The sequence below is a fragment of the Pseudophryne corroboree genome, chromosome 2 (genome assembly GCF_028390025.1).
Source record: "Pseudophryne corroboree isolate aPseCor3 chromosome 2, aPseCor3.hap2, whole genome shotgun sequence".
Taxonomy (NCBI): domain Eukaryota; kingdom Metazoa; phylum Chordata; class Amphibia; order Anura; family Myobatrachidae; genus Pseudophryne; species Pseudophryne corroboree.
In genome coordinates, this window is record NC_086445.1 from 224,005,293 (window position 1) to 224,032,688 (window position 27,396).

Consider the following 27,396-nt stretch of genomic DNA (forward strand, 5'->3'; position numbering starts at 1 on the left):
ACAGTACAGTACGGTAGTCCACGGCTGTAGCTACCTCTGTGTCGGCACTCGGCAGTCCATCCATAATTGTATACCACCTACCCGTGGTTTTTTTTTTCTTTCTTCTTTATACATACTACATCTCATTATCATCCAGTCTATATTAGCAGCAGACACAGTACAGTACGGTAGTCCACGGCTGTAGCTATCTCTGTGTCGGCACTCGGCAGTCCATCCATAATTGTATACCACCTACCCGTGGTTTTTTTTTCTTTCTTCTTTATACATACTACATCTCATTATCAACCAGTCTATATTAGCAGCAGACACAGTACAGTACGGTAGTCCACGGCTGTAGCTACCTCTGTGTCGGCACTCGGCAGTCCATCCATAATTGTATACTAGTATCCATCCATCTCCATTGTTTACCTGAGGTGCCTTTAATTGTGCCTATTAAAATATGGAGAACAAAAATGTTGAGGTTCCAAAATTAGGGAAAGATCAAGATCCACTTCCACCTCGTGCTGAAGCTGCTGCCACTAGTCATGGCCGAGACGATGAAATGCCAGCAACGTCGTCTGCCAAGGCCGATGCCCAATGTCATAGTACAGAGCATGTCAAATCCAAAACACCAAATATCAGTAAAAAAAGGACTCCAAAACCTAAAATAAAATTGTCGGAGGAGAAGCGTAAACTTGCCAATATGCCATTTACCACACGGAGTGGCAAGGAATGGCTGAGGCCCTGGCCTATGTTCATGGCTAGTGGTTCAGCTTCACATGAGGATGGAAGCACTCAGCCTCTCGCTAGAAAACTGAAAAGACTCAAGCTGGCAAAAGCACCGCAAAGAACTGTGCATTCTTCGAAATCCCAAATCCACAAGGAGAGTCCAATTGTGTCGGTTGCGATGCCTGACCTTCCCAACACTGGACGTGAAGAGCATGCGCCTTCCACCATTTGCACGCCCCCTGCAAGTGCTGGAAGGAGCACCCGCAGTCCAGTTCCAGATAGTCAGATTGAAGATGTCAGTGTTGAAGTACACCAGGATGAGGAGGATATGGGTGTTGCTGGCGCTGGGGAGGAAATTGACCAGGAGGATTCTGATGGTGAGGTGGTTTGTTTAAGTCAGGCACCCGGGGAGACACCTGTTGTCCGTGGGAGGAATATGGCCGTTGACATGCCTGGTGAAAATACCAAAAAAATCAGCTCTTCAGTGTGGAGGTATTTCAACAGAAAAGCGGACAACAGGTGTCAAGCCGTGTGTTGCCTTTGTCAAGCTGTAATAAGTAGGGGTAAGGACGTTAACCACCTCGGAACATCCTCCCTTATACGTCACCTGCAGCGCATTCATAATAAGTCAGTGACAAGTTCAAAAACTTTGGGCGACAGCGGAAGCAGTCCACTGACCAGTAAATCCCTTCCTCTTGTAACCAAGCTCACGCAAACCACCCCACCAACTCCCTCAGTGTCAATTTCCTCCTTCCCCAGGAATGCCAATAGTCCTGCAGGCCATGTCACTGGCAATTCTGACGAGTCCTCTCCTGCCTGGGATTCCTCCGATGCATCCTTGCGTGTAACGCCTACTGCTGCTGGCGCTGCTGTTGTTGCTGCTGGGAGTCGATGGTCATCCCAGAGGGGAAGTCGTAAGCCCACTTGTACTACTACCAGTAAGCAATTGACTGTTCAACAGTCCTTTGCGAGGAAGATGAAATATCACAGCAGTCATCCTGCTGCAAAGCGGATAACTGAGGCCTTGACAACTATGTTGGTGTTAGACGTGCGTCCGGTATCCGCCGTTAGTTCACAGGGAACTAGACAATTTATTGAGGCAGTGTGCCCCCGTTACCAAATACCATCTAGGTTCCACTTCTCTAGGCAGGCGATACCGAGAATGTACACGGACGTCAGAAAAAGACTCACCAGTGTCCTAAAAAATGCAGTTGTACCCAATGTCCACTTAACCACGGACATGTGGACAAGTGGAGCAGGGCAGGGTCAGGACTATATGACTGTGACAGCCCACTGGGTAGATGAATGGACTCCCGCCGCAAGAACAGCAGCGGCGGCACCAGTAGCAGCATCTCGCAAACGCCAACTCTTTCCTAGGCAGGCTACGCTTTGTATCACCGGTTTCCAGAATACACACACAGCTGAAAACCTCTTACGGCAACTGAGGAAGATCATCGCGGAATGGCTTACCCCAATTGGACTCTCCTGTGGATTTGTGGCATCGGACAACGCCAGCAATATTGTGTGTGCATTAAATATGGGCAAATTCCAGCACGTCCCATGTTTTGCACATACCTTGAATTTGGTGGTGCAGAATTTTTAAAAAAACGACAGGGGCGTGCAAGAGATGCTGTCGGTGGCCAGAAGAATTGCGGGACACTTTCGGCGTACAGGCACCACGTACAGAAGACTGGAGCACCACCAAAAACTACTGAACCTGCCCTGCCATCATCTGAAGCAAGAAGTGGTAACGAGGTGGAATTCAACCCTCTATATGCTTCAGAGGTTGGAGGAGCAGCAAAAGGCCATTCAAGCCTATACAATTGAGCACGATATAGGAGGTGGAATGCACCTGTCTCAAGCGCAGTGGAGAATGATTTCAACGTTGTGCAAGGTTCTGATGCCCTTTGAACTTGCCACACGTGAAGTCAGTTCAGACACTGCCAGCCTGAGTCAGGTCATTCCCCTCATCAGGCTTTTGCAGAAGAAGCTGGAGACATTGAAGGAGGAGCTAACACGGAGCGATTCCGCTAGGCATGTGGGACTTGTGGATGGAGCCCTTAATTCGCTTAACAAGGATTCACGGGTGGTCAATCTGTTGAAATCAGAGCACTACATTTTGGCCACCGTGCTCGATCCTAGATTTAAAGCCTACCTTGGATCTCTCTTTCCGGCAGACACAAGTCTGCTGGGGTTGAAAGACCTGCTGGTGAGAAAATTGTCAAGTCAAGCGGAACGCGACCTGTCAACCACTCCTCCTTCACATTCTACCGCAACTGGGGGTGCAAAGAAAAGGCTCAGAATTCCGAGCCCACCCGCTGGCGGTGATGCAGGGCAGTCTGGAGCGACTGCTGATGCTGACATCTGGTCCGGACTGAAGGACCTGACAACGATTACGGACATGTCGTCTACTGTCACTGCATATGATTCTCTCAACATTGAAAGAATGGTGGAGGATTATATGAGTGACCGCATCCAAGTAGGCACGTCACACAGTCCGTACTTATACTGGCAGGAAAAAGAGGCAATTTGGAGGCCCTTGCACAAACTGGCTTTATTCTACCTAAGTTGCCCTCCCACAAGTGTGTACTCCGAAAGAGTGTTTAGTGCCGCCGCTCACCTTGTCAGCAATCGGCGTACGAGGTTACATCCAGAAAATGTGGAGAAGATGATGTTCATTAAAATGAATTATAATCAATTCCTCCGCGGAGACATTGACCAGCAGCAATTGCCTCCACAAAGTACACAGGGAGCTGAGATGGTGGATTCCAGTGGGGACGAATTGATAATCTGTGAGGAGGGGGATGTACACGGTGATATATCGGAGGATGATGATGAGGTGGACATCTTGCCTCTGTAGAGCCAGTTTGTGCAAGGAGAGATTAATTGCTTCTTTTTTGGTGGGGGTCCAAACCAACCCGTCATATCAGTCACAGTCGTGTGGCAGACCCTGTCACTGAAATGATGGGTTGGTTAAAGTGTGCATGTCCTGTTTATACAACATAAGGGTGGGTGGGAGGGCCCAAGGACAATTCCATCTTGCACCTCTTTTTTCTTTAATTTTTCTTTGCGTCATGTGCTGTTTGGGGAGGGTTTTTTGGAAGGGACATCCTGCGTGACACTGCAGTGACACTCCTAGATGGGCCCGGTGTTTGTGTCGGCCACTAGGGTCGCTTATCTTACTCACACAGCTACCTCATTGCGCCTCTTTTTTTCTTTGCGTCATGTGCTGTTTGGGGAGGGTTTTTTGGAAGGGACATCCTGCGTGACACTGCAGTGACACTCCTAGATGGGCCCGGTGTTTGTGTCGGCAACTAGGGTCGCTTATCTTACTCACACAGCTACCTCATTGCGCCTCTTTTTTTCTTTGCGTCATGTGCTGTTTGGGGAGGGTTTTTTGGAAGGGACTGTTATGAGCCACGGCTGTGGCTCATTCCTGTTTTGCAGTTTTGTTCTGTATTTCATGTTATACTTTTGTTTATGTTCCCCGTGGGTGTCATGGGGTGCTCGGAGCTCACCCTTAAGGAGGGGATACTGTTATGAACCACAGGTAGTGGTTCATTCCTATTTTATGTTTATTTAGTTGTCTTGCATGCCAGGATTTCCCATTGCTCTGTTTTGGATTACTCTTGTCTGCTGCCGCTGGTGAGTCTGTGCAATTGCAGCTTGTTCCCATGTGTTCAGCCTCATCTGGCTGCTGATTGCATCTTGTCAGCTTAGTCGTGCAGCAGGCCAGCTGCTAGAGATAATTAATTAGGCCTCTCTGATATATGCTGGCTCACTGCAGTTAGCAGATGCTGATGATATTCCTTGGTTTGCAGTCTGCTTTAAGTTTGAGCTGGTTCTTGTCAGTCCCTGTGTGGATTCCTGTGTCAGTCCCTGTGTGGATTCCTGTGTCAGTCCCTGTGTCTGATCCCGTGTCCTACCCTGAGTTCCAGTGGATTCTGCCTGTCCTCCAGTTCTGAAAGTCGGTGTCGGCAGCTTCCTGTTTGCCTATGTCAGTTGCAGAAAGTATCCAGTCCTGCTCAAGCCGGTTGTTCCTGTCCTCAGTGGTCCTGTACTCAGAGATTTGTCATCTTTTCCTGGAGTCTGACTGAGCACCTTTAACATCCTGTGGTGTTCGTGAGTCACGGCGCAGCCGTGTGTTGCGGCTTGTCAGCTTACTGTTTATTATTTAGTATATTTGTGTCCTGGAGCTTTTGCGGAGGATTCCGCTCTCCCTGATCCACTCTGGTATCCAGCGGTGCTGGATAGGAGTAACGGATCAGTGGATCTTTGGTTGTCCTTTTCCCTGGCGGCTAGTCCGCACATACCTTTTGATTTAGTTAGTTAGCTTGTAACCCCTGGCCTGGTTGCTTAGTCAGAGGGCCCCTTGTTATCACCCTGTCTCGGATTTCCCTTTGTCTCCCATTAAGACCTGAGGGGGCATCGGGGTTGGGCAGACATAATCCGCCCTTCGAACGCGGCTGCCATGGGCTCAAGCAACCATAGTCTCGCAGGGGATTTCTGATAACACGGGCGAGACAACGGAGTTAGGGCGCCAGGGGTTACTAGGCTTTCCTGCTCCCACAACCAGCATATCTTCCCAGTACTCTGACCTCAGCCATACGATCTCCTCTGGTCTGGAGTACGGGAATCATAACAGGGACATCCTGCGTGACACTGCAGTGCCACTCCTAGATGGGCCCGGTGTTTGTGTCGGCCACTAGGGTCGCTTATCTTACTCACACAGCTACCTCATTGCGCCTCTTTTTTTCTTTGCGTCATGTGCTGTTTGGGGAGGGTTTTTTGGAAGGGACATCCTGCGTGACACTGCAGTGACACTCCTAGATGGGCCCGGTGTTTGTGTCGGCCACTAGGGTCGCTTATCTTACTCACACAGCTACCTCATTGCGCCTCTTTTTTTCTTTGCGTCATGTGCTGTTTGGGGAGGGTTTTTTGGAAGGGACATCCTGCGTGACACTGCAGTGCCACTCCTAGATGGGCCAGGTGTTTGTGTCGGCCACTAGGGTCGCTTATCTTACTCACACAGCTACCTCATTGCGCCTCTTTTTTTCTTTGCGTCATGTGCTGTTTGGGGAGGGTTTTTTGGAAGGGACATCCTGCGTGACACTGCAGTGACACTCCTAGATGGGCCCGGTGTTTGTGTCGGCCACTAGGGTCGCTTATCTTACTCACACAGCTACCTCATTGCGCCTCTTTTTTTCTTTGCGTCATGTGCTGTTTGGGGAGGGTTTTTTGGAAGGGACATCCTGCGTGACACTGCAGTGCCACTCCTAGATGGGCCCGGTGTTTGTGTCGGCCACTAGGGTCGCTTATCTTACTCACACAGCTACCTCATTGCGCCTCTTTTTTTCTTTGCGTCATGTGCTGTTTGGGGAGGGTTTTTTGGAAGGGACATCCTGCGTGACACTGCAGTGACACTCCTAGATGGGCCCGGTGTTTGTGTCGGCCACTAGGGTCGCTTATCTTACTCACACAGCTACCTCATTGCGCCTCTTTTTTTCTTTGCGTCATGTGCTGTTTGGGGAGGGTTTTTTGTAAGGGACATCCTGCGTGACACTGCAGTGACACTCCTAGATGGGCCCGGTGTTTGTGTCGGCCACTAGGGTCGCTTATCTTACTCACACAGCTACCTCATTGCGCCTCTTTTTTTCTTTGCGTCATGTGCTGTTTGGGGAGGGTTTTTTGGAAGGGACATCCTGCGTGACACTGCAGTGCCACTCCTAGATGGGCCCGGTGTTTGTGTCGGCCACTAGGGTCGCTTATCTTACTCACACAGCTACCTCATTGCGCCTCTTTTTTTCTTTGCGTCATGTGCTGTTTGGGGAGGGTTTTTTGGAAGGGACATCCTGCGTGACACTGCAGTGCCACTCCTAGATGGGCCAGGTGTTTGTGTCGGCCACTAGGGTCGCTTAGCTTAGTCATCCAGCGACCTCGGTGCAAATTTTAGGACTAAAAATAATATTGTGAGGTGTGAGGTATTCAGAATAGACTGAAAATGAGTGGAAATTATGGTTTTTGAGGTTAATAATACTTTGGGATCAAAATGACCCCCAAATTCTATGATTTAAGCTGGTTTTTAGGTTTTTTGGAAAAAAACACCCGAATCCAAAACACACCCGAATCCGACAAAAAAAATTCGGTTAGGTTTTGCCAAAACGCGGTCGAACCCAAAACACGGCCGCGGAACCGAACCCAAAACCAAAACACAAAACCCGAAAAATTTCCGGCGCTCATCTTTAGTTTAATGGCTGTATTATGAGCTGGGCCCTGGAGCTCCTCAAAAACACAGCCTTCCAGTTTGCCAGCCAGGCCACGCCCCGTGATTGCACCTTTTGAAGTTAACAAAAAGGATTTGAGTGGCCTTACCCTGAGTAGAGGTTGGAAGGATTTCGTTATTATCTCTGTCTTTATCTACATGTGTTGCAATTAAAAAAAGGAAAGCAACATTAGTGTTAATTATAATTAGTCAGTACTGGTAATCACTGAATACCAAAAGAACAGCTACTTATTAAATCTGTCACATTGATATATGTAGTCTCATATTTGACCAAATAAATACAGCTCAATAGCAGCCTTGATATATCGGTTAATCTCAGAAAAAAGAAGACAGGGCTTTCTTGAATGAAAAGAATAACAACTCTAAGAATAGACATTAAAAAAAAACTCACCGTCGCTCACTAGTTCTTGTGAACTACAAGAACCAACATGCCCGACTAGCCAGAGGTCATGTTGGGTTTGCAGTTCACAATAGCTGGAGAGCTTCAGCATGCTTTTATTCTACGGCAACAGGCAAACATTACACAAGTCATTATTGTGCTACCTATCTAGCAGCCTACAGTTAGTCCTTGGCCAGGTCTGGTTGTGAATTACAGTTATTGTAGTGGAGTCATAGTGCGGTATCATATTAGCTGCGGTGAATTACTGCAGCTAATGGATTCTCCCAGGGCTATTCTATTAGATCCATAGCCCGGCACTTATCTGGGATTTTTCTGCAGAATCCCCAATAACCAGCCCCAGGAGACCCGTTATCGGATGGTAACACATGGGTACACAAACTTATCACGGATCCCATGTTTTATCGTCCGATAATGTGTGATTTACCACAGGGTAAAAATGGGCTGTAATTGAATAGCCCAATAGCATTACTGGGATAAAAAAAAACGTCATTACCGTGCGGTAAGGTAACTCACCGCACGTAGTATGATACCGCCCTTAGGCTGAAAATACTCTCAAATATCTTGCAGCATCTCATAGATTCCATTCTCCATGACCTCACTTCTTTCTGCTATTAATAATAAGGGTGTGACTGAGCTTACCTTGACTAGTGGATGAAGGCCTTTTGTTAAGATTCCCATCTTTATCTAGACATATTGCAATAGAAAAGGGAAAAACACGATAGTATTAATTAGCCTGTACTGCCTATTACTGAATATAAAAACAAAATAGCTACTTATGAAGTATTTCACATAGGCCACACGTAGGGTCATATTTACTACATTCTAGATTTAAAATGCGATTGCAGTGTGATATTTTCACCTAAATTTGTGTTTATGGGGGGCGTGGCCTGACGGGATATGGAGTAGGACGTGTTCTCCTAGCTCCCCAGCCGACTACATCCTGATTATATCCTGCACCCCCTGAGTGACTGCACAAGTGGCCCTGTACGGCTACCTCATTATCTGCTGCCCGTTCTGGACCTCGTTTTGGGAGGATACAGTGCCCGGTGTCCCTGCTGAGACCGTTGGAAGGGGTGAGCTGTTCCAGATCTGCATGCAGCCGGCGCCATCTTGAATAGTGCTGCAGGGGAACTTCACCATCCGCCTCCCACCCGGCTTGCCTGACATACCCCGCGGCCGGTGAGTGGATAGCGCGGGGGCCCCGCCACCCGAACAGCGCCTCAGTCTGCTCCTCTTCCCCGCCAGATGACCAGGGCGCTTGTCGCGGCCGCGCTGTAACGAAAAGCCGCCGGGCGCCATCTTGCGGTTGGCGGGCGCGCACACGGAGCTCCGCTGCCCGCCCCTGACAGCTCTGGACGCAACTTGGAAAGGCCTGAGCACTGACTGGAGGGCACCCCCCGCTGCCTAATACAGGAGCCCTTGCACCCCTAGGGATATACTACCGGCTGTGCTGATTGTGGGGTATCCCGGGCGCCATCTTGGGGTTGGCAGCAGGCTCAGTTCTGTTCCTATCCACACCCCCCCTGCTGGAAGTGCCTGGAGACTGGTGCCTGTTACAGTGAAAACCTGCATTGCTTTGCCCCAGGAAAGTGCTGGCTGTTAAAGTGGGAAAGTGCCCGACTCCCTGATCCTGATTACAGCTCCCGAACCCATAGTGCCGACACGCAGCAACACAATCAACAACACTGGTCCTTTATATATATATATATATATATATATATATATATATATATATATATATATATATATATATATATATATATATATAATTGTCCCGTGCCTCTTGGCCCTCACACGGCGCGCTAGTGCCTGCGTCCCCTCTCTCGGCCTGCATTGCTTTGATACATAATTGGACGTTTACGGCGGCATTGTGTTGTCCAAGATGGTGAAAGGCCGCCAACAAAACGCGGCGGCGGGCGCAATGGAGAAGTTTGTCCGTAACCCCGGTCCCCAACAACAGAGGAGGGAAACTACGCAAGCTGAGTCTTCGCCCCCCTCTCCTGCATACAGCTCAGCCTCATCTGAACCGCCTGATGCTGCGTTACAAAGAGTGTTGGATGCCGTGACAGCCAGTGAGGCCCGCTTGGCTGACAAAATTGGGCAGGCGCAGTCTGATCTCTCCATTATCCATCAGGACCTACAACGGGTGAGAGGATACTATCGAGGATACTATCACTCCACTGGGACGGCGTACAGATACTTTGGAGTCTCAGATGACTGATGTGCACAAAAAACTGACGGATATGGAGGGACGCTTACGTCGCAATAATGTCCGTTTCATTGGTTTGCCCGAGAAGGAGGAAGGCTCATCTCCTGAGGAATTTCTAGAAACATGACTTCGGAAGGCATTTGGTCCCGATGAATTCTCGACTCATTTCACCATAGAACGAGCTCATAGGGTTCCGATGCGCCCATTGCCTCCGGGGGCTCCACCTCGCACCTTCATCGCTAAGTTCCTTCACTTCCGCGACCGGGATACTGTTCTGAAACTTGCTCGCACGAAAGGCCCCCTAAAATGGAACGGGTCGCCAATATCGGTCTTCCCAGACTTTGCGGTGGAGGTGCAGAAAGATAGAGCTCAATTTCTGCCTGTTAAGAGGAGACTCCGGGAACTTGATTTGCCGTACGCCATGCTCTTTCCATCACGATTACGAGTGGTAGCTGATGGCGAGACTAAATTTTTTGCGACTCCTCGAGAGGCGATGGTATGGCTGGATAGACGCTTCCCGGCGAGACGGGCTCTTGCTGATCCGTGATTAATTCCTGTGACTATGGGTGCAAGAGAGTTTATGTACAGGATAAGATTATCTGCATATATACTGGGGGGATGCAGGATGTGAAAAATGTTTAAATATCTCAGTGCTGCTCCCTGGGGGTGTGAGGGTGGTGGGGGGGATAATTGCCTGCCCTATTTTCTATCCTGTTACTCTTCTCACGCAGGCCAATCATTATATGCATATTGCTGGGATGCTGGGGAGGGGAGAGCTGGGGGGAGAGGAGGAATATATTAGTGGCCCGAATATACCCGTTCATATTTTGTTCTTAAGTCCCGGGGGGTGACTTTGTATGTTTTGCCCCCTTTTTCTATTGTATGGGGGCGATTTCGTCAAATGGCTGGGGATATTTTGTTTGGGTTTTGTTCTCTCTATCTTAGGGCCATTATATAATTGGCTCCACCCAGAGTATAACTGGTTGTGTGCTCTGGGTCTGAGCCGGTGTTAGGTTAAGGGATCCAAGTATGCTGCAGGTTGGGAGTAGTGTACAGGGTGGGGGGAGGGGGGAAGTTAATAGCTACGGTTGTCTATGGTATGGATACTTAGAATTTGAGTGTGTGTGGCTTACGAATCTATTACTTGAGCGGTGGTGCCCTTTACTTATATTCAAAGAGTGTGGATCTGGCTGGCTGTGGGCTGCAGCCTCTATTATTACCAAAACGGCCACTCATGGCAGGGCTTAGGATGTTGTCATGGAATGTACGGGGACTCAATGATAAGATTAAGAGATCTCTGGTGCTTCGGCAAATTAAGCAATATGCCGCAGATGTGATATGTCTTATGGAGACCCACCTGGTGGGCAGCAAGACCCTAGCCATTAAAAGGCCTTGGGTAGGGTGGGCATTCCATTCTACACACACTTCTGCCTCTCGGGGGGTCTCTATTCTTGTAAAAAAGACTGTTCCCTTTGTACTGGAGTCAGTGCAAACGGACCCATGGGGGAGATATGTTTTTTTTAAAGTGTAAGATCCACTGTACCCCTTTGCTTTTGCTGTCCGTGTATGTGCCTCCCCCGTACTCCTCCGATGTCCTGAAAAAGGTTGCAGGGTTTATGGCCTTGTCACCAGGAACACCCGTGGTTTGTGTGGGAGATTTTAACAATGTGTTGGATAAAGCGATGGATAGATTCTCAGCTAATCCCTCCGGTCCACACTCCGGTAGAAATGATTTTGCTGATGTCGTGTCGGGGCTGGGCCTGGTTGATCCCTGGAGACTGAGACATCCATCTGTTAAACAATATTCATGTTTCTCACACTCCCACTCCTCGTTCTCTAGGATTGACCTGGCCCTTCTCTCGAGCGATCTAATTCCTAGGGTCCGGGATAGCAAATATGAGACTAGGGGTATATCGGATCACTCCCATTTAACACTGATCCTGGACTTTAATTGTTCTAGAGGCCAGACAGTGTGGAAGTTCAATCCGTTCTGGCTAGTACATATGGGAGATGGCTCCGATCTGGTGGCCGCGTGGTGGGAATTTTTCGAAATAAACAAGGTTGGGCAGCCTATCTCTACTTTATGGGATGCGTTCAAGGCCTTTTTGCGGGGAACCCTAATTAAACGAGTGGCTAATTTAAAAACATTTTTCAGGCACCGGGAGTCCGAACTAGAGACCATAAGTGTTGCTGCAGAGGCACAATATTTACAGGATTGCTTGGATAGTTCCAAATCTACATGGTTGTCAGCTCAGGGGGAATGGAGGGAATATCTAATGGAAAAGACTCAGCATAGACTTCTCATCTCCTCTCACGCCTTTTACGCCTCCGGGGATAGGCCAGGTTCATATCTGGCCTCCCTGGCACGGGGTGAGAGGTCCGCTAGCACCGTGGTTGAAATAGAGGCCTCAGACGGTACCACTTTACTGCAGACCCCACAGATTGCGTCGGAATTCGTGTCGTACTACAGGAGGTTATATAGTTCTAAATTAGACTGTACCCCGATGCAATTAGAAGAATATTTACAGACTATACAGCTCCCCTTGCTGACTTGTGAGGCACGTGACTTCCTAGAGGCACCTATTTCACCGGAGGAGATTGCGACTGCGATCACCGCTGCCCCCAATGGGAAGGCTTCGGGGCTCGACGGCATACCGTCTGAGTTATATAAACGCCATTTAGATTTTTTTGTCCCCCATTTACTTGAGTTATATAATCAGATATTTACACAGGAATCCCTCCCATTATCTATGGCGGAGGCATTGATTATTGTCCTTCCGAAGCCCGATAAGGACCATAGGAAAGTTGAGTCTTACAGACCTATCTCCCTTCTTCCGACTGACATTAAAATTCTGGCCAAAATCCTAGCATGTAGATTAAATCAGGTCATTACGCAGCTCATACACCCAGATCAGACGGGATTTATGCCCAATAAATCAACATCCATTAATCTCAGACGATTATTTACCCATCTCCAGGTCTCCCGTGAGGCAACCTCATCCATAGTAGTTTCATTGGACGCCGCTAAGGCCTTTGATTCCGTGGAATGGGAATATTTGTGGAGTATCATGCGCAAGTTTGGTATAGGCCCCAGTTTTATCAAATTTGTCCGTTTGATGTACTCCTCTCCCCTGGCTAGGGTGGCGGTTAATGGCTTTGTATCGCACTCCTTTCCATTATCTAGAGGTACTCGTCAGGGATGCCCATTGTCCCCTACCCTGTTTGCGATGGCCATTGAACCCCTTGCATGTCTTCTGCGAGCGAACCCTGAGATTGCTGGCTATACAGTGGGCACCAGAGAGGAGAAAATAGCCTTATATGCCGATGACATCCTGCTATTTGTAGATCGCTATGCTGAGTCTATGCCTAAGATTTTAGATATTATTAATAAGTTCGGAGGTTACTCCGGGCTCCTGATAAATTGGGAGAAATCCTCCATTATACCGCTACAGGGCGAGGTCCCGGCCTCCCCAATGGTTGCTCTTCCTCTAAGGTGGGTGAATTCCTTTAAATATCTGGGCATTTGGGTATCCAATGACCCTCATAAATTTACTTCTCTTAATATTACACCGCAAATATCTTATCTCCGCAATAAAGTGAAAGTCTGGGGGAAACTGCCCCTGACAGTTACAGGGAGGGTTAACTTGGTGAAAATGGTTTTTCAGCCCAAACTCCTGTACATACTACAACAATCCCCAATATATATCCCCCAGAAAACTTTCAAACAGATAGATGGTTTGATGTCCTCTTTGGTCTGGGCTAGTAAACGGGCACGGTTGAAACTTTCTACTCTGACCAGGCCCAGAACGTCAGGGGGGCTGGCTCTTCCCAACTTTCGTTTTTATTACTTTGCAGCACAATTAGCACATCTATGGGAATGGGTTAATGATTCTGACACCTCAAGTCTGCACTCGCAGACGGTGCTGCAGGAGTATCCCGGTGGCTCCCCACTGAGATTACTTCTCTGTGGGGGCGTCAAGGGGTCGGCACTACCACTTATTAAACAATATATCACTATTTGGAGGCAGGCACACCGGATATTGCAGGGGCAGGGCATTGACCCTGACACTCCGCTGGACAATAAATACGGATTGCCGGAGTTGTGTCAGCTTCAAGTCAGGGAAGTGTGGGAACCGTGGGGAATAACTTCACTGGGACAATTATACACTGGCGGGCTTTTTAAATCCTTTCAGCAGATTCAACAGGAATTCAATGTCCCTTCAGCGTATTTTTTTCGATCCCTTCAATTACGACATGCTATGACTGCCCAATTCCCCGATGGCCCGCCGACACTCACTGATTCCCCGGTCAAATTGATGTTGCAGACGGTGGGATCCAGTCATTTAGTCTCCAAAATATATGGCCGTTTACTCCAAATGCATCATATAGACCCCCTCGGTGCCCTCAGGACCAAGTGGGAAACTGATCTAGGTCCAATATCGGATGATATGTGGGAGGGTGCTTTGGCATCGAGCCGGCTTTCAACATCGTCTGTTAGATATCAACAAATTCAGTTGTTCGTGCTCCACAGAGTATACATGTCACCTCTGAGATTGTCACATATAGGGGTATCCCATAGTTCAAAATGTCCCAAGTGTGGCAGTCTGGGAGCAGACTTTTGGCACATGATATGGCTATGCCCCTTGGTGTCAATCTTTTGGGAGGCGGTTATACGTGCCATTGCGGCTACGGGTATCCCCTCTACCGTACTTACACCTATATCTTGTATATTGGCAACTATAGATGAGGAGGCTCTAGATCCACCCAGTCGACGCTATGTTGTAAACCTCTGTGCTCTAGCCAAGGTTTGCATAGCCAGACTGTGGATGGCTAATGAAGCCCGAGCACCACAATCCTGGATTGCTCTGGTTAATGCCTCTGTTATACATGAAAAATTTGGGGAAGAGATATACAGTCACAGAATTGCGCAGTGAAACAAATACAGCTGCCCAGATACTAGGTTCAAATTGGGGGAAAAAACACCAATTCCCAACAAATGTAAACAAAAGAAAAAATGGTGAACCAGGTACCACTGGCGCTTAATCCGTAAAGATGTATATATAATAGACCCTGGCATGGGCTACCACAAGCACAATAGTAGGGGATACTACCCCTTGCTGGGAGTTAATACCCTGGATAGATGTGCAAACCAACAGAATAAAAACTGGGTATAAAATCACAAATAAACATTTATTGATTAAAACATACAATACATATTGGCTGCCAGTGCAATTGGGACTCCAAAGGTGACTAGTGCAATTATAATGTCAACAAAGAAGCTCTCACCCTCTTTCTGTATTGCGGTGGGCTAGCTCAAACAAGAGCTGGTGTGGTCCTGGGCTGATATAGCCAAGCACCACCGCAAAAAACTTATCAGCAATAGGTCACCTCCAGTCCAAAAGTGTAGATCCTCAATCCAAAGCAACGCGTTTCGGTTCTCAGGGAACCTTTCTCAAGAAATGGATGAGGGTTCTTGTTCTGAAGTCGCCTTTATACCCAGTAAATGAGACTCAATTGATTGATCATGTTGTCACTTCCGGTTTCTGAGACCGGAAGTGACATGAATGCATTCTAATCTTAAAACGTTCACTCTTGCTCAGAGCTTATAAAAAACCATCTTATTTATTGCCCACTCTCTTTTCCTAATGTGCAACCTTTGTGCCTATCGCGTCCTGGATCCAAAAGCACCTTATCCTCCGCTATCCGCCAGCCGGAAGTTGCGTGTGCGGAGTCCCGTGTCTACTTCCGGTAGTGTGTATGTTTGCGTTCCACCTGTTCGTCCGCCCGGAAGTGACAACGCTGTGTTCCACATGCTTTGCATTCCATACATATCGTAGGACTTCCATACTGCAGACGCTTTATTCATGGAGTGTGGTCTCTTCAGCCATTTTTCTTCAGGGCAAAAGTGCTAAAGTGCCATAACAGGAGACAGCCGGGAATACCCACTGGTTACCTTCCTTTGTGGTACTTCGTATTCCCAGCCAGTCCATCCCTATTACCCCAGTGGGATCCCACACTGTCTCCATATATTCCATAGACGTGGAAATACATGTAAAAGAAATAAAAATGAAGGGGATGGTTAAAACTTTTTAAGTACATGGTTAGGAATATACAATTAAAACAGAAGCATGGTAATGCGTGAAGAAAGCAAGAATAAAACAAATATAAAATATAAAATGGGGGACTCCAGGGAATATCAATATCTGGATTGACTTAAAATGTTTTTTAATCTAAAAACCATTTAAGTTCAAAGTCTACGTTATGCCCCTTAGGTTTTAAAGTGTCTAAATTAAAAATCCACTTCATTTCGCATTGTGCAAGTCGTTTTTCCAGGTTTTTATTTTTCCAATTGGCTTTGATTTGTTGTAATCCTATGAACCTTTTAAGATGTCCTTCACATTTGTTGTGTATGGTCCTGAAATGATCAGATAGAGGGTGGGTCTCCAAACCCTTTCGAATATTGTATATATGCTCAGAAGTCCTCGTCTTCAGAGGGCGCGATGTTTTCCCTATATAGATTAGTCCACATTGGCACTCTAATAGGTATACAATATTCCTAGAGTGACAGGTTATAAAATCATTGATTCTATGTTTGACACCATTAACTTCAAATTCAGTGATCTTGCGTGGTGTGTCTTTCTTGTATGTGGTACGGCACATTAAACATGCCCCACACCTATGAAATCCCTTGTTACAACTTCTGATCACCGTGTTTTCTTTAAGACTACTCTGGACCAAATGATCCTTTTTGTAGATGAACACCGGTTTGGGGGGTAGGTGTTCCCCAAGCACCGGGTCATCTTTCAGTATACGCCAATTATCCTTGAATACATTTTCAATCCTCTTATGATATCCTCCATATCTCGTGATGAAGGCCCATTGGTATGGATTCTCTCCCTGTTGGATTTTTTCTTTTTCTTTTTCTTTCAGGAGGTCCTTTCTGTCTATTTGTTTCACCTTCTCTTTAGCTTTTTCCAAAAGTACATCTTTATAACCTTTCTCCCGAAATCGATTGGTCATTTCATCCATCTGTGTATCTAAAGTGGCCTTGTCCGTGCAGTTTCTTTTTAATCTTTTGTACTGGCCTACTGGTATGTTTTCCAGCCATCTGTAGTGATGCTCACTGTTGATATGTAGGTAAGCATTCGAATCGGTTGGTTTACGGTGGGTTTTCGTGCAGATGTGGTTGTTCTCTATGTAGATACTCAAATCCAAAAAGGACAGTTCTTCATTGCTCACAGTGTAGGTGAGGTTGATATTGAATTGGTTGCAGTTTAACCTAGTTTGGAATTCCTGAAGGGATGCCTCACCACCTTTCCAGACCACGAAGATGTCATCTATGAACCGCCACCAGCACACCAGGCCCGCCCCCTGCCCTCTCAGAGGGTCCACCGTGGAGGCTTCCCAGTAGGCCATGTAGAGGTTGGCGTAACTAGGGGCGAACTCTGTGCCCATGGCGGTTCCCCTGATCTGCAGGTAGTAGGCTCCCTGAAAGTAGAAATAGTTATTTTTCAAAATGAAGTCAATTGACTCCAATATGAATTCCTTAGTGGATAAAGGCGACTTCAGAACAAGAACCCTCATCCATTTCTTGAGAAAGGTTCCCTGAGAACCGAAACGCGTTGCTTTGGATTGAGGATCTACACTTTTGGACTGGAGGTGACCTATTGCTGATAAGTTTTTTGCGGTGGTGCTTGGCTATATCAGCCCAGGACCACACCAGCTCTTGTTTGAGCAAGCCCACCGAAATACAGAAAGAGGGTGAGAGCTTCTTTGTCGACATTATAATTGCACTAGTCACCTTTGGAGTCCCATTGCACTGGCAGCCAATATGTATTGTATGTTTTAATCAATAAATGTTTATTTGTGATTTTATACCCAGTTTTTATTCTGTTGGTTTGCACATCTATCCAGGGTATTAACCCCCAGCAAGGGGTAGTATCCCCTACTATTGTGCTTGTGGTAGCCCATGCCAGGGTCTATTATATATACATCTTTACGGATTAAGCGCCAGTGGTACCTGGTTCACCATACATGAAAAATTTGTATATCTGGCCAGGAATGCGGAAAAAAAGTTTATTGCTATATGGGGAAAGTGGTTGAGCTCTCGCTATTTCGCTTCACGGATGAATAATGCTGATCCCTAGATATATTTAACTAACCGATGTGGGTGTTCTGTGCGGGATCCCTGGGGTGGGTGGCCCATGGCCGGCCGGATTCAAAGATTCTAAGGCACGATACTGACATGACAAAAGATAATAAGATGTGTGTATAATATTTAGAAAATCCGGGTCATCACTGCTCTGTTGCTATTTCTGACTTCGAATGAGGTACATAACACCACGTCACACTATGCTATTGATGAAATACCGTAAGCATGTTGTTTTATTACTTTCTATTTGTATAAGTGTTTAAGTCTAGTCAAGCTATGTTTGTTATAGCTGCCCTAGGCATTGTTTAAATGTTAAAGCACTGGAAAAACCAATAAAAACTTATTGAATTTAAAAAAAAAAAATTGTGTTTATGAATGTAGGAAATATCACATGAGTGTATTCAAATTTGCATGCATGGATAGAGTTTGCAAGAAAGAGCTCTGTTCCTGTGAACCCCTCAGCCAGGGCCGGCAACAGAAATCTTGGGGCCCCATACACTGATAGCTCTGGGGCCTCCCCACCCCTCTGTCTGTAAATATCCCTGTTACAGGTCTGTGCCCAGCGCTGGGAGGAGGCTGGGCGGGATCAGGCATGCTTCTCAGTGGCAAAAGACATGGAAGGGCCAGCGCAGCATCATAGTCATGATGTTGTGACAGCTGCATGCACCACTGGGAAGGGACCAAGTGAGGGGGCAGGGAGGATTGTGCGGCCAGACTCTTAATTAGCTAAATGGCAGCGGACAGGCAGTTAGTTTAAAAACTACTAATAGGAGCTGCAGTCTCGTAATAGTGTCCCTGATCCCCGGCCGGGCCCCTCTGACCCTCGGGCACGGTACGGGTGTCCCCTTTGACCTCCCCCCTTCACCAGCCACAACATACATTCCTTGATCTGACTGTACTGTAATGCATGCATGCATCCATCCATGCATCCATGACATTCCCAAACACAAAGCCCCAAACTCCAGGAAAGTGCACACTTACACATCTGCCGTTATCCAGACCAGTCCCCCCCACAAGCTGCCAGCCTGCTCATTCTGTCTGCAGGTCTTGACGTCTCTTTAGTCACAGTCCTGCTACTGCTCGGCCGCTCCTCTATGTTAGATACCACAGCAGAGTCAGGGCGGGCCGGGAGAAGAGGAGGGGAGGACATAGCGTTGTGCATAGCGCAACATCATTGCACACGGGGACAGCTGTCCGAGCTGTCCCCGGACAGCTGACCTGGGGGCAGTGGGGGAGAGTTACCACAAGGGGACCGCTGTAATAGTAATGCTGGCATGCTGGATAATTACAGTATATACATCGCGGCTTTGTGCCGCCACGCCGATGCCCATTGTGTAGGTAATAGCTGCATCATGCTGCTATTACCTACACCGCGGGTGGCCGGCATTGTGGTGTGATGCCATGATGTATATAATTACATCCATCCATGCAGCTACCGCACTGTTGCAGCCGGACCTTGGGGCCCCTCACAACGCCGAGGCCCGGTACCGGTGTCCCCTTTGACCCCCCTGTCGCCGGGCCTGCCCTCAGCACAATTATCACTGTGTTGTTTTTTTTTAATACAGTGAGAATGTTTATGTGCAGCCCAATCCCACGCCCTCCAAAACAACAATAGGTAAATCACCACTATAACTGAGCAACAAGTCCCATAATCCCAGCACAGCTAAAAGGAGGACATGATGAATATCCGGATGGACCACACTATCTTCAAAACACCCAGAAAGTATATTTTAGGGTTTAATTTACACAAAAAAGGGACATGGTAACTCATCTGCCTTAGGTTGATAATGCTAACTGAACCCACTTTTTTTTTGCAACAAAAAAATTATTAAGCATGAAGAAAAGGAATGAACTCTCAGAGTCAGGTAAGATTGATAAAACATTTTTACTGGAATCTCCATATTTTGATTGACAAAGGGTCACATTTTCAAAGTCATACGTGGATTAGGCACTGAGATGTGATTTTTTTTCTAGATACACCTCAGAAAAAAACAAAGCATCAGTAGAGGCAATTCCCAGCAATTTTGTTAAACTTTGACACCCTATATTTCGAAAACTGTGAGGCCTAGAGAAGAAAAATTTGGCATGGGTTAATAGCTACGCGGTAGAATCAAGTGTACAAAGTATCATGAAAATCTGAGTTGGTGGGTGTCATGCAACAAAGAGGAATTAACCAAGGTTGTTGCTCGGGCGCAAATAGGGTTGATGTTCTAATGCTGCCGATAAAAGATAGGATTAGTCAATCCTATTACCTAAAACCAACAAAACAATATAAAGAAGATAGCAGCGCTAAATACAATTGATACCAAGATGAGATGGATTGTAAGAAAACAGATTAAAACATTTATTATAACTCTGATAAAATATCCATTCAAAATCAGTATGATCACCAACAAAATTAATAGAGGTAAAATAGAAGTGTCCGTTCCTTTTTAGTGATAACTGGACAACAGTATATGCAGACTTAAAAGGCTTAGGAACTGATTGCACAGTCCCAATGGGAAGTTGTTACCGCTTCTTATACTGCTGGAGGGAGAAAGTCCCAAAGGAAATTTCTTCAATTAGGACCTGCAGCGAAACGCGTCAGGTGCCATCCTGATCACCGACCATTTCGTTACAAAACAAGTGCCCGGACCATACTGGATGTTCAGATTCAACACATGGTGGATATAACAGGCCTACCAGGGATTCATTCCGCAAGCAAAGCTCCGCATATTGGTGAGGATTGAGACTATTATATCAAGCTCCTAATTGAAGAAATTTCCTTTGGGACTTTCTCCCTCCAGCGGTATAAGAAGCGGTAACAACTTCCCATTGGGACTGTGCAATCAGTTCCTAAGCCTTTTAAGTCTGCATATACTATTATATATTTAGCGAATTCTCCTCCAATTGCCCTTTCATACATTCCTATGATACTAAAATCATGTGAAAATGGTGTGAAAAAGCCTTTTTCACATAATTTGTAGTACAAATAATATTGATAAAAATGCTTGTCTGTCACCAACCTGTATGTGATGTGTACCTGTTTGTCGGCATAGGTACCTATCTCTCTCCCCGTTTGAACTTCTCTGTATCCTCCCTTTGTGTGATAGCCTCCCATTGTTTGACTTTGACCTCGTCACCTCCTCTTCCCTCATCTATAACTTGATACCTGAGTGGGCCACCAGTCCCCATCTGTTCGCTTAAAATTTCCATTCATCAATAGTGCGAGTGTGAATGTGGTTTTAAACTTTTCATTGCTGCCATACTGATGTTTTGCCTTCTCCTCAGGCTTCCCTAATTTGTGTTTCCAGTGTGTATTTATTTGGATAAAAATGTATCAGCATTTTAAAGAACAGCTTTTAAGGGGCTCCATATATTTTATTTGCCATCATCCCTAGTTACGCCTCTGGTGTGAAGCCCTGATCGTTTTTCCAGTTTCCCCATTACAGAATGTGCCAGTTACTGCTGAGGCTGGCTCAGGAGTGAAAGTAGGGCATCTTTTTACATTTTTCCGACACTTTCACAGCATGTGATATGAGCAATCTTGCCTATCAAAACCACTACAAAAATCTGACTCTTTTCTGGTGGTTTGACTATACCTCCCAACATTATACTGTTGCCAAAATCGAGGGCATTGCTATAGTAATCTGGGAATGTAGACTAGATTACAAAAACCCTGATGTGGAGGTAGATGTCTGCACGGTGTGCAGTAGCAGCACATCCTACAAACTGCATGAAATTGAGACTGTTGCGCCGCTGTAAGGACAGTTGGGAGGCACGGTCCGATGTTCTTTACGATTTTCCTTTTGGAAAATCGAATCTGGTGGTTTGAATTAAGCGATTTGCTGTACGAGTTGGCCTTAAGCGAACTGCACGGTTCACAATCCGCACGGAAAACAACAACTGAACCTGCGGATTGGATTGGTGAAACTGCAGTTAGTAAATATCCCCCATAGAGTTTTGGTGCTTTCAAGAATGAAACAATGGGGGTAATTCCAAGTTGATCGCAGCAGGAATTTTTTTAGCAGTTGGGCAAAACCATGTGCACTTCAGGGGAGGCAGATATAACATGTGCAGAAAGAGTTAGATTTGGGTGTTTTATTTTGTTTCTGTGCAGGGTAAATACTGGCACAGGGCCAGATTAACAATGGGGCTGATGGAGCTGCAGCTCCAGGCCCACCAGCAAAATAGGCCCACAGCAACTACATATTGCTGTGCTGCTGTAAATAGGAAAAAATAATTCCTTCTACAACTCCGGATGTCCGTCCATCCGCGGCCGCCAATGAAAGAAACAGGAGCTGTCCGGGGATGCAGCATGTGCTCCCGGGTAGGCTGGAGATGTGGGCCGGGCTGCCCGGCGCCCTTCTCGCTGTGATTTGTCAGCGGCGTACGCGGTAATAGCAGAGCCGGCCCTGGTCCCGTGGTCTGGTGGACACAGCAGTAGAGCCACCCAGCCAGCACCTCCACTCTATAACTGCCAGCTGCAGGGCACTGGGAGGATCCGGCGGCACTACAGTGTAGAAATGAGGGGACTAGTGGGAGGGGACCAGGGCCGACTCTGCTATTACCGCGTACGCCGCTGACAAATCACAGCGAGAAGGGCGCCGGGCTGCCCGGACCACATCTCCAGCCTACCCGGGAGCACATGCTGGATCCCCGGACAGCTCCTGTTTCTTTCATTGGCGGCCGCGGATGGACGGACCTCCCATTTTACTTGCAGTGTGTCCGGTGCTGGTAGGACAGGTACCCCAGAGCACCCTATTCCAGCATTACCGGAGCCACCATCTTCCAATAACTGGTAATATAAAGAAAATATTACATAACACATCCTGCAATACCCCTTAACCAGACTAATCCCTCCTTCCTCTGTCACCAAGCTAACCACCCACCCCCAGCTAATCCCCCTCCTCCTCCCTCTGTCACTAAACTACCCCCCCTCCTCCCCCTGTCACCAGGCTAACCCCCCTCCTCCCCCTGTCACCAGGCTAACCACCTCTTCCCCCTGTCACCAGGCTACCCCCCCTCACCAAACTAATCCCCCCTCCTCCAGAACCAGATAAAGGGGGAGGGGGGCAGGGGGTGAGTACCCTGGGCTCCCCTGTGTTATGGGACTCCCGGCCAGAGCTGCTGTGGTGCTGTCTCCCCTCTCCAACCTCCACCGCCAGCAGCAGCAAAGGTTGGAGATTGCCTAAATGAGTCTCCTTGGCCACACTGCCGGAAAGGAGGGGGAAGTGAGGTGCCGCACGGCTACGTGGGGCATTATACAGCCGCCGGCATGCTGCATTTCTCCCCTCATGTAACCCTCCCTACCCTGCAACCTGGGGCCATCCCCCCGACAGCTCCTGTTGCTGCACTGGTCGGGTGAGTGCATAGTTGGGTGTGGGTTGGAGGGAAGGATGGTGGGAGGAGCTTGGCGGGTGCAGCCAGGGAATGGTTGATGGGCAGGAGGGATAGTCCCCCTGTCTTGGGTGCCCTGGGCCTCCAGAGGACTTAATCCGGCCTTGCCCTCCTCCCCCCGTCACCAGGCTAATCACCCTCCTCCTCCCTCTATCAGCAGGCTAATCCCTCCTTCCCCTGTTCCCCTGTCACCAGGTTTACCCCCCCCCCCCCCTCACCAGCTTAATCCCCATCCTCCCCCTATTATCAGGCTAACCACCCCTCCTTCCCTTGTCACCAGGCTAATTCCCCCCCCACCCCATCGCCAGGCTAATCCCCCCCACCCCATTCACCAGAACACCAGACTGTTCTTCCCCCTGTCTCCCTCCCATCTTCCTCCCATCTAGCCCCTGTTCTTCCTCCCATCCCCCATGTGCCTCTCCTGTTCTTCCACCTGTCTCCCTCCCTTCTTCCTGCCATCTTCCCATCTCCCTCCCATCTCCTACTGTTCTTCCCCCTATATCCCTCCCGTCTTCCTCCCATCTAGCCCTTATTCTTATCTCTGGCTCTCTCATCTTCCTCTTATCTTCCTCCCATCTTCCACTGTTCTTCCCTGTTTTTCCTCCCCTCTTAAGAAAATAATTATTGTAATATAATAATTTAAGAGCTGAGATTTTTCTGTTTCAAACACGCATATATATATATATATATATATATATATATATATATATATATATATATATATATATACAGCACTGGTCACACCGTCATACCAATAGCCACACCCCCACCATGCTGGTCACACCCCTTGTGGCGGCACACAATAGGCCCTTCATAAATTTCAGCTCTAGGCCCATGAGAACGTTAATCTGGCACTGTACTGGCTGCTTTATATTTACACTGCAAATTAGATTGCAGATTGAACACACCACACCCAAATCTAACTCTCTCTGCACATGTTATATCTGCCCCCCCTGCAGTGCACATGGGCGGTAATTCCAAGTTGATCACAGCAAGAAATTTTTTAGCAGTTGGGCAAAACCATGGCCCTCATTCCGAGTTGTTCGCTCGTTAGTGGTTTTCGCAACGGAGCGATTTGTCACAAACTGCGCATGCGCAATGTTCGCAGTGCGTCTGCGCCAAGTAAATTTGCCAAAAAGTTAGGTATTTTACTCACGGCTTAACGAAGAAATTTCTTCGTTCTGGTGATCGGAGTGTGATTGACAGGAAGTGGGTGTTTCTGGGCAAAAACTGGCCGTTTTATGGGTGTGTGCGGAAAAACGCTGCCGTTTATGGGAAAAATGCGGGAGTGGCTGGAGAAACGGGGGAGTGTCTGGGCGAACGCTGGGTGTGTTTGTGACGTCAAACCAGGAACGAAACTGACTGAACTGATCGCAGTGGCAGAGTAAGTCCCGAGCTACTCAGAAACTGAAAAGAAATTTCTATTTGCAATTATGCGAATCTTTCGTTCGCAATTCTGCAAAGCTAAGATTCACTTCCAGTAGGCGGCGGCTTATCGTGTGCAAAGCTGCTAAAAGCAGCTAGCGAGCGAACAACTCGGAATGAGGGCCCATGTGCACTGCAGGAGGGACATATGTAACATGTGCAGAGAGAGAGTTAGATTTGGGTGGGGTGCATTCAAACTGAAATCCAAATTGCTGTGTAAAAATAAAGCAGCCAGTATTTACCCTGCACAGAAACTAAATAACCCACCCAAATCTAACTCTCTGCAAATGTTATATCTGCCCCCCCTGCAGTGCACATGGTTTTGCCCAATTGCTAACAAACTTGAGGCTGCGATCAACTCAGAATTACCCCCAATGTTTTTTGCCAGATTGTGTATTGTGCACTAATTTTCACTAACTAATAATAAATAGAACTTTTATATTTAGGCACCAAAAAAAAAAACACTTTTATGACTCAATTCTAGACAATGCGTAGAAACACCAAATTGCTCAAATTTTGCCCCAAATTGTGTATAATGGATAGTTGTTTGTAGCCATAGGGCTCACCAGGAATATTCCTGGTAGGCCAACGTGTCTGTGGGGCCCGTTTTGTGTATTGTCATGTGGCCCCACCCCCCACAGGACAGGCAGCCTACCGCACTCAGTACACTGCATTGTCCCCATTCATTCTGTTATTCCATGTCTGCAGTAATAACTCTGCCATCCAGTGATGTTGCCATGACCACACGCTATGTTATACCTCTTGTGCTGCTCATGTCAGGTCACTTCTACAAAATTTTACAGGGCCTCTTTTAGGGGTACATTTACTAAGCAGTGATAAGAGTGGAGAAGTGAGCCAGTGGAGAAGTTGCCCATGGCAACCAATCAGCACTGAAGTAACATCTATAATTTGCATACTATAAAATTATACAGAGCTGCTGATTGGTTGATGTGGAAATATCTCCACTGGCTCACTTCTGCACTGTTATCACTGCTTAGTAAATGTACCCCTTAGTTCCCAATCTGCCCCTGTTCAGCAGCAGACACAAGGCGTACAATGAGGCCCTATGAGGAGGGATCCCGCCCCCCTCAACAGACCCCACCTCCTCATCAGACCACATCCCCATTGGGGCTGCTTCCATACATTTCCTAGGCTGGTTTTCCATCCCAATCCACCTCTTTTTGTAGCCATATAGGGCTGTGTACAAAACTGTCAATCTTGACCTTCCATAAGTATGGCATATGCATGGACTTACTCGCAGGTATCACCATAACAACGACTTGAAAGGACCTCCAGGGATTTATTTTGCAGTTTTTCTCTTTTCAAGTCACTTCTGAAAAAAATGTTACATAGGACCACTTACCTCTGTAGGTGAAGGTGTGTCTCTCTAGGATGGGTATGCCGTGCACATTGAACTTTTGGAGAGCTGCGCGTAGCACCAGGTTTTCCTGCATCAGAGAGATCATCTTACGCAGCTCTACACTCTCAGCGTGTAGTTGGGCACGTTGCACTCTTAGAGTCTCTAGTTCTTTCTTTAAATCTGTGTCATTAGTTTGCTTGTCTAGATCCATGGTATTATTCAGCAAACTGGCATGATCTGTTTCTTGCTGAACAAAACTGAACCTGCTTCCTCTATGACAGCCTGCTATAATGGCCTGACAAGCCCCTGTGATGTCATCCTTTTGCCTGTGACACACTGTGATACAGGCAGATGTACTAAGCAGTGAATAGAGTGAAGTGAGCCAGTGGAGAAGCTGCCCATGGCAACCAATCAGCTGCTCTGTATAATTTTATAGTATGCAAATTATAAATGTTACTTCAATGCTGATTGGTTGCCATGGCCAACTACTCCACTGGTTCACTTCCCTACTCTTTTCACTGCTTATTACATCTCCCCCACAGTGCTGCTTACAGAGACAGCTCACCTTCAGGTGGCAACTCTTAATGCTGTCTTTAAAAAATGTTAACATACTAATATGTAATAAATAATGTGCTATAGTTAAATATTTTGTTTGCTTTTAGTCTCTTACGTTTGTATTGTATCTATTTACACCCACTGTCATAAGGTGTGTACACACTGGTCGATATATCGCCCATCCTCTTGAATAGCCGATATATCGCGGGCCGTCGACCAGTGTGTACGAGCGATATGTCTGTGAACTCCATCGTTCACAGACATATCGCGTCAGCCCTGCTGCACAGGCAACGGACAATATATCCGTGATGTGCTTACAATCCTACATTGCTTTGTGAGTGTAAACTTGTTATATGAAAGCCAAATAACATCATAAGGATCTCTGCACTATACGAATGTCTGTTTTTCTTTTTATGTGTGGTGAACCACGCTTTGTCTATATGACAAGCGTGCACACACTTTTTTTTTAGGTTGTAAATTTTAAAAGGAGAAATAACAAGGGTGTGAAGATACTCCATTGACGTGTAAATGCTGGAAAGCGCCTAAGTGAAATACATCCCATTTGTATTACAACGGCCAATATATCGTTAGATATATTGGCATGCCGGTGTGTGTTTACGGGAGGTCAGACGACCGCCCGTACACAAGCTGCAGCGGTGACTGACAGCTGAACTGGGCGGGCATGTGAAAATGCACGCCCACTTCATGACGTCAGTCCCCGACGGATTGGCAATGTGTATGCCCAACACACTACCCCATCCGTCCATAGATATATCTGTAGATCAATTGATCTGCAGATATATCTATAGGTGTGTATACCCAGCATAATTATAGGCAGACCTTGATTTCATGAGCGAGAGAGGAGAGGGGAGACAGCTGCTAGTACAGTAGATGGCAACTATTGAAGTGGCAGTATGTTTTATTG

General features: G+C 47.1%; 1 protein-coding gene across 22 annotated transcripts in view; it reads right to left on the reverse strand.

The window, feature by feature from the left end:
- LOC135010635 (thrombospondin-4-like) overlaps positions 1-27,396 on the reverse strand; it is a 509,209-nt gene that overhangs the window by 341,922 nt on the left and 139,891 nt on the right. For 15 of the 22 annotated variants that reach the window (XM_063952416.1, XM_063952414.1, XM_063952404.1 and 12 more), the window contains exons 3-4: positions 8,031-8,075; positions 7,081-7,125 (exon numbers count right to left, since the gene is read on the reverse strand). The exons of 2 other annotated variants lie outside the window; for them this stretch is intronic. In XM_063952416.1, the coding sequence (XP_063808486.1) occupies positions 7,081-7,125; positions 8,031-8,075 (90 nt within the window). Of the gene's footprint in view, positions 1-7,080; positions 7,126-8,030; positions 8,076-25,919; positions 26,303-27,396 lie in introns of those variants that run through there. 5 more of the 22 variants (XM_063952410.1, XM_063952405.1, XM_063952399.1 and 2 more) reach the window with 3 other exon arrangements.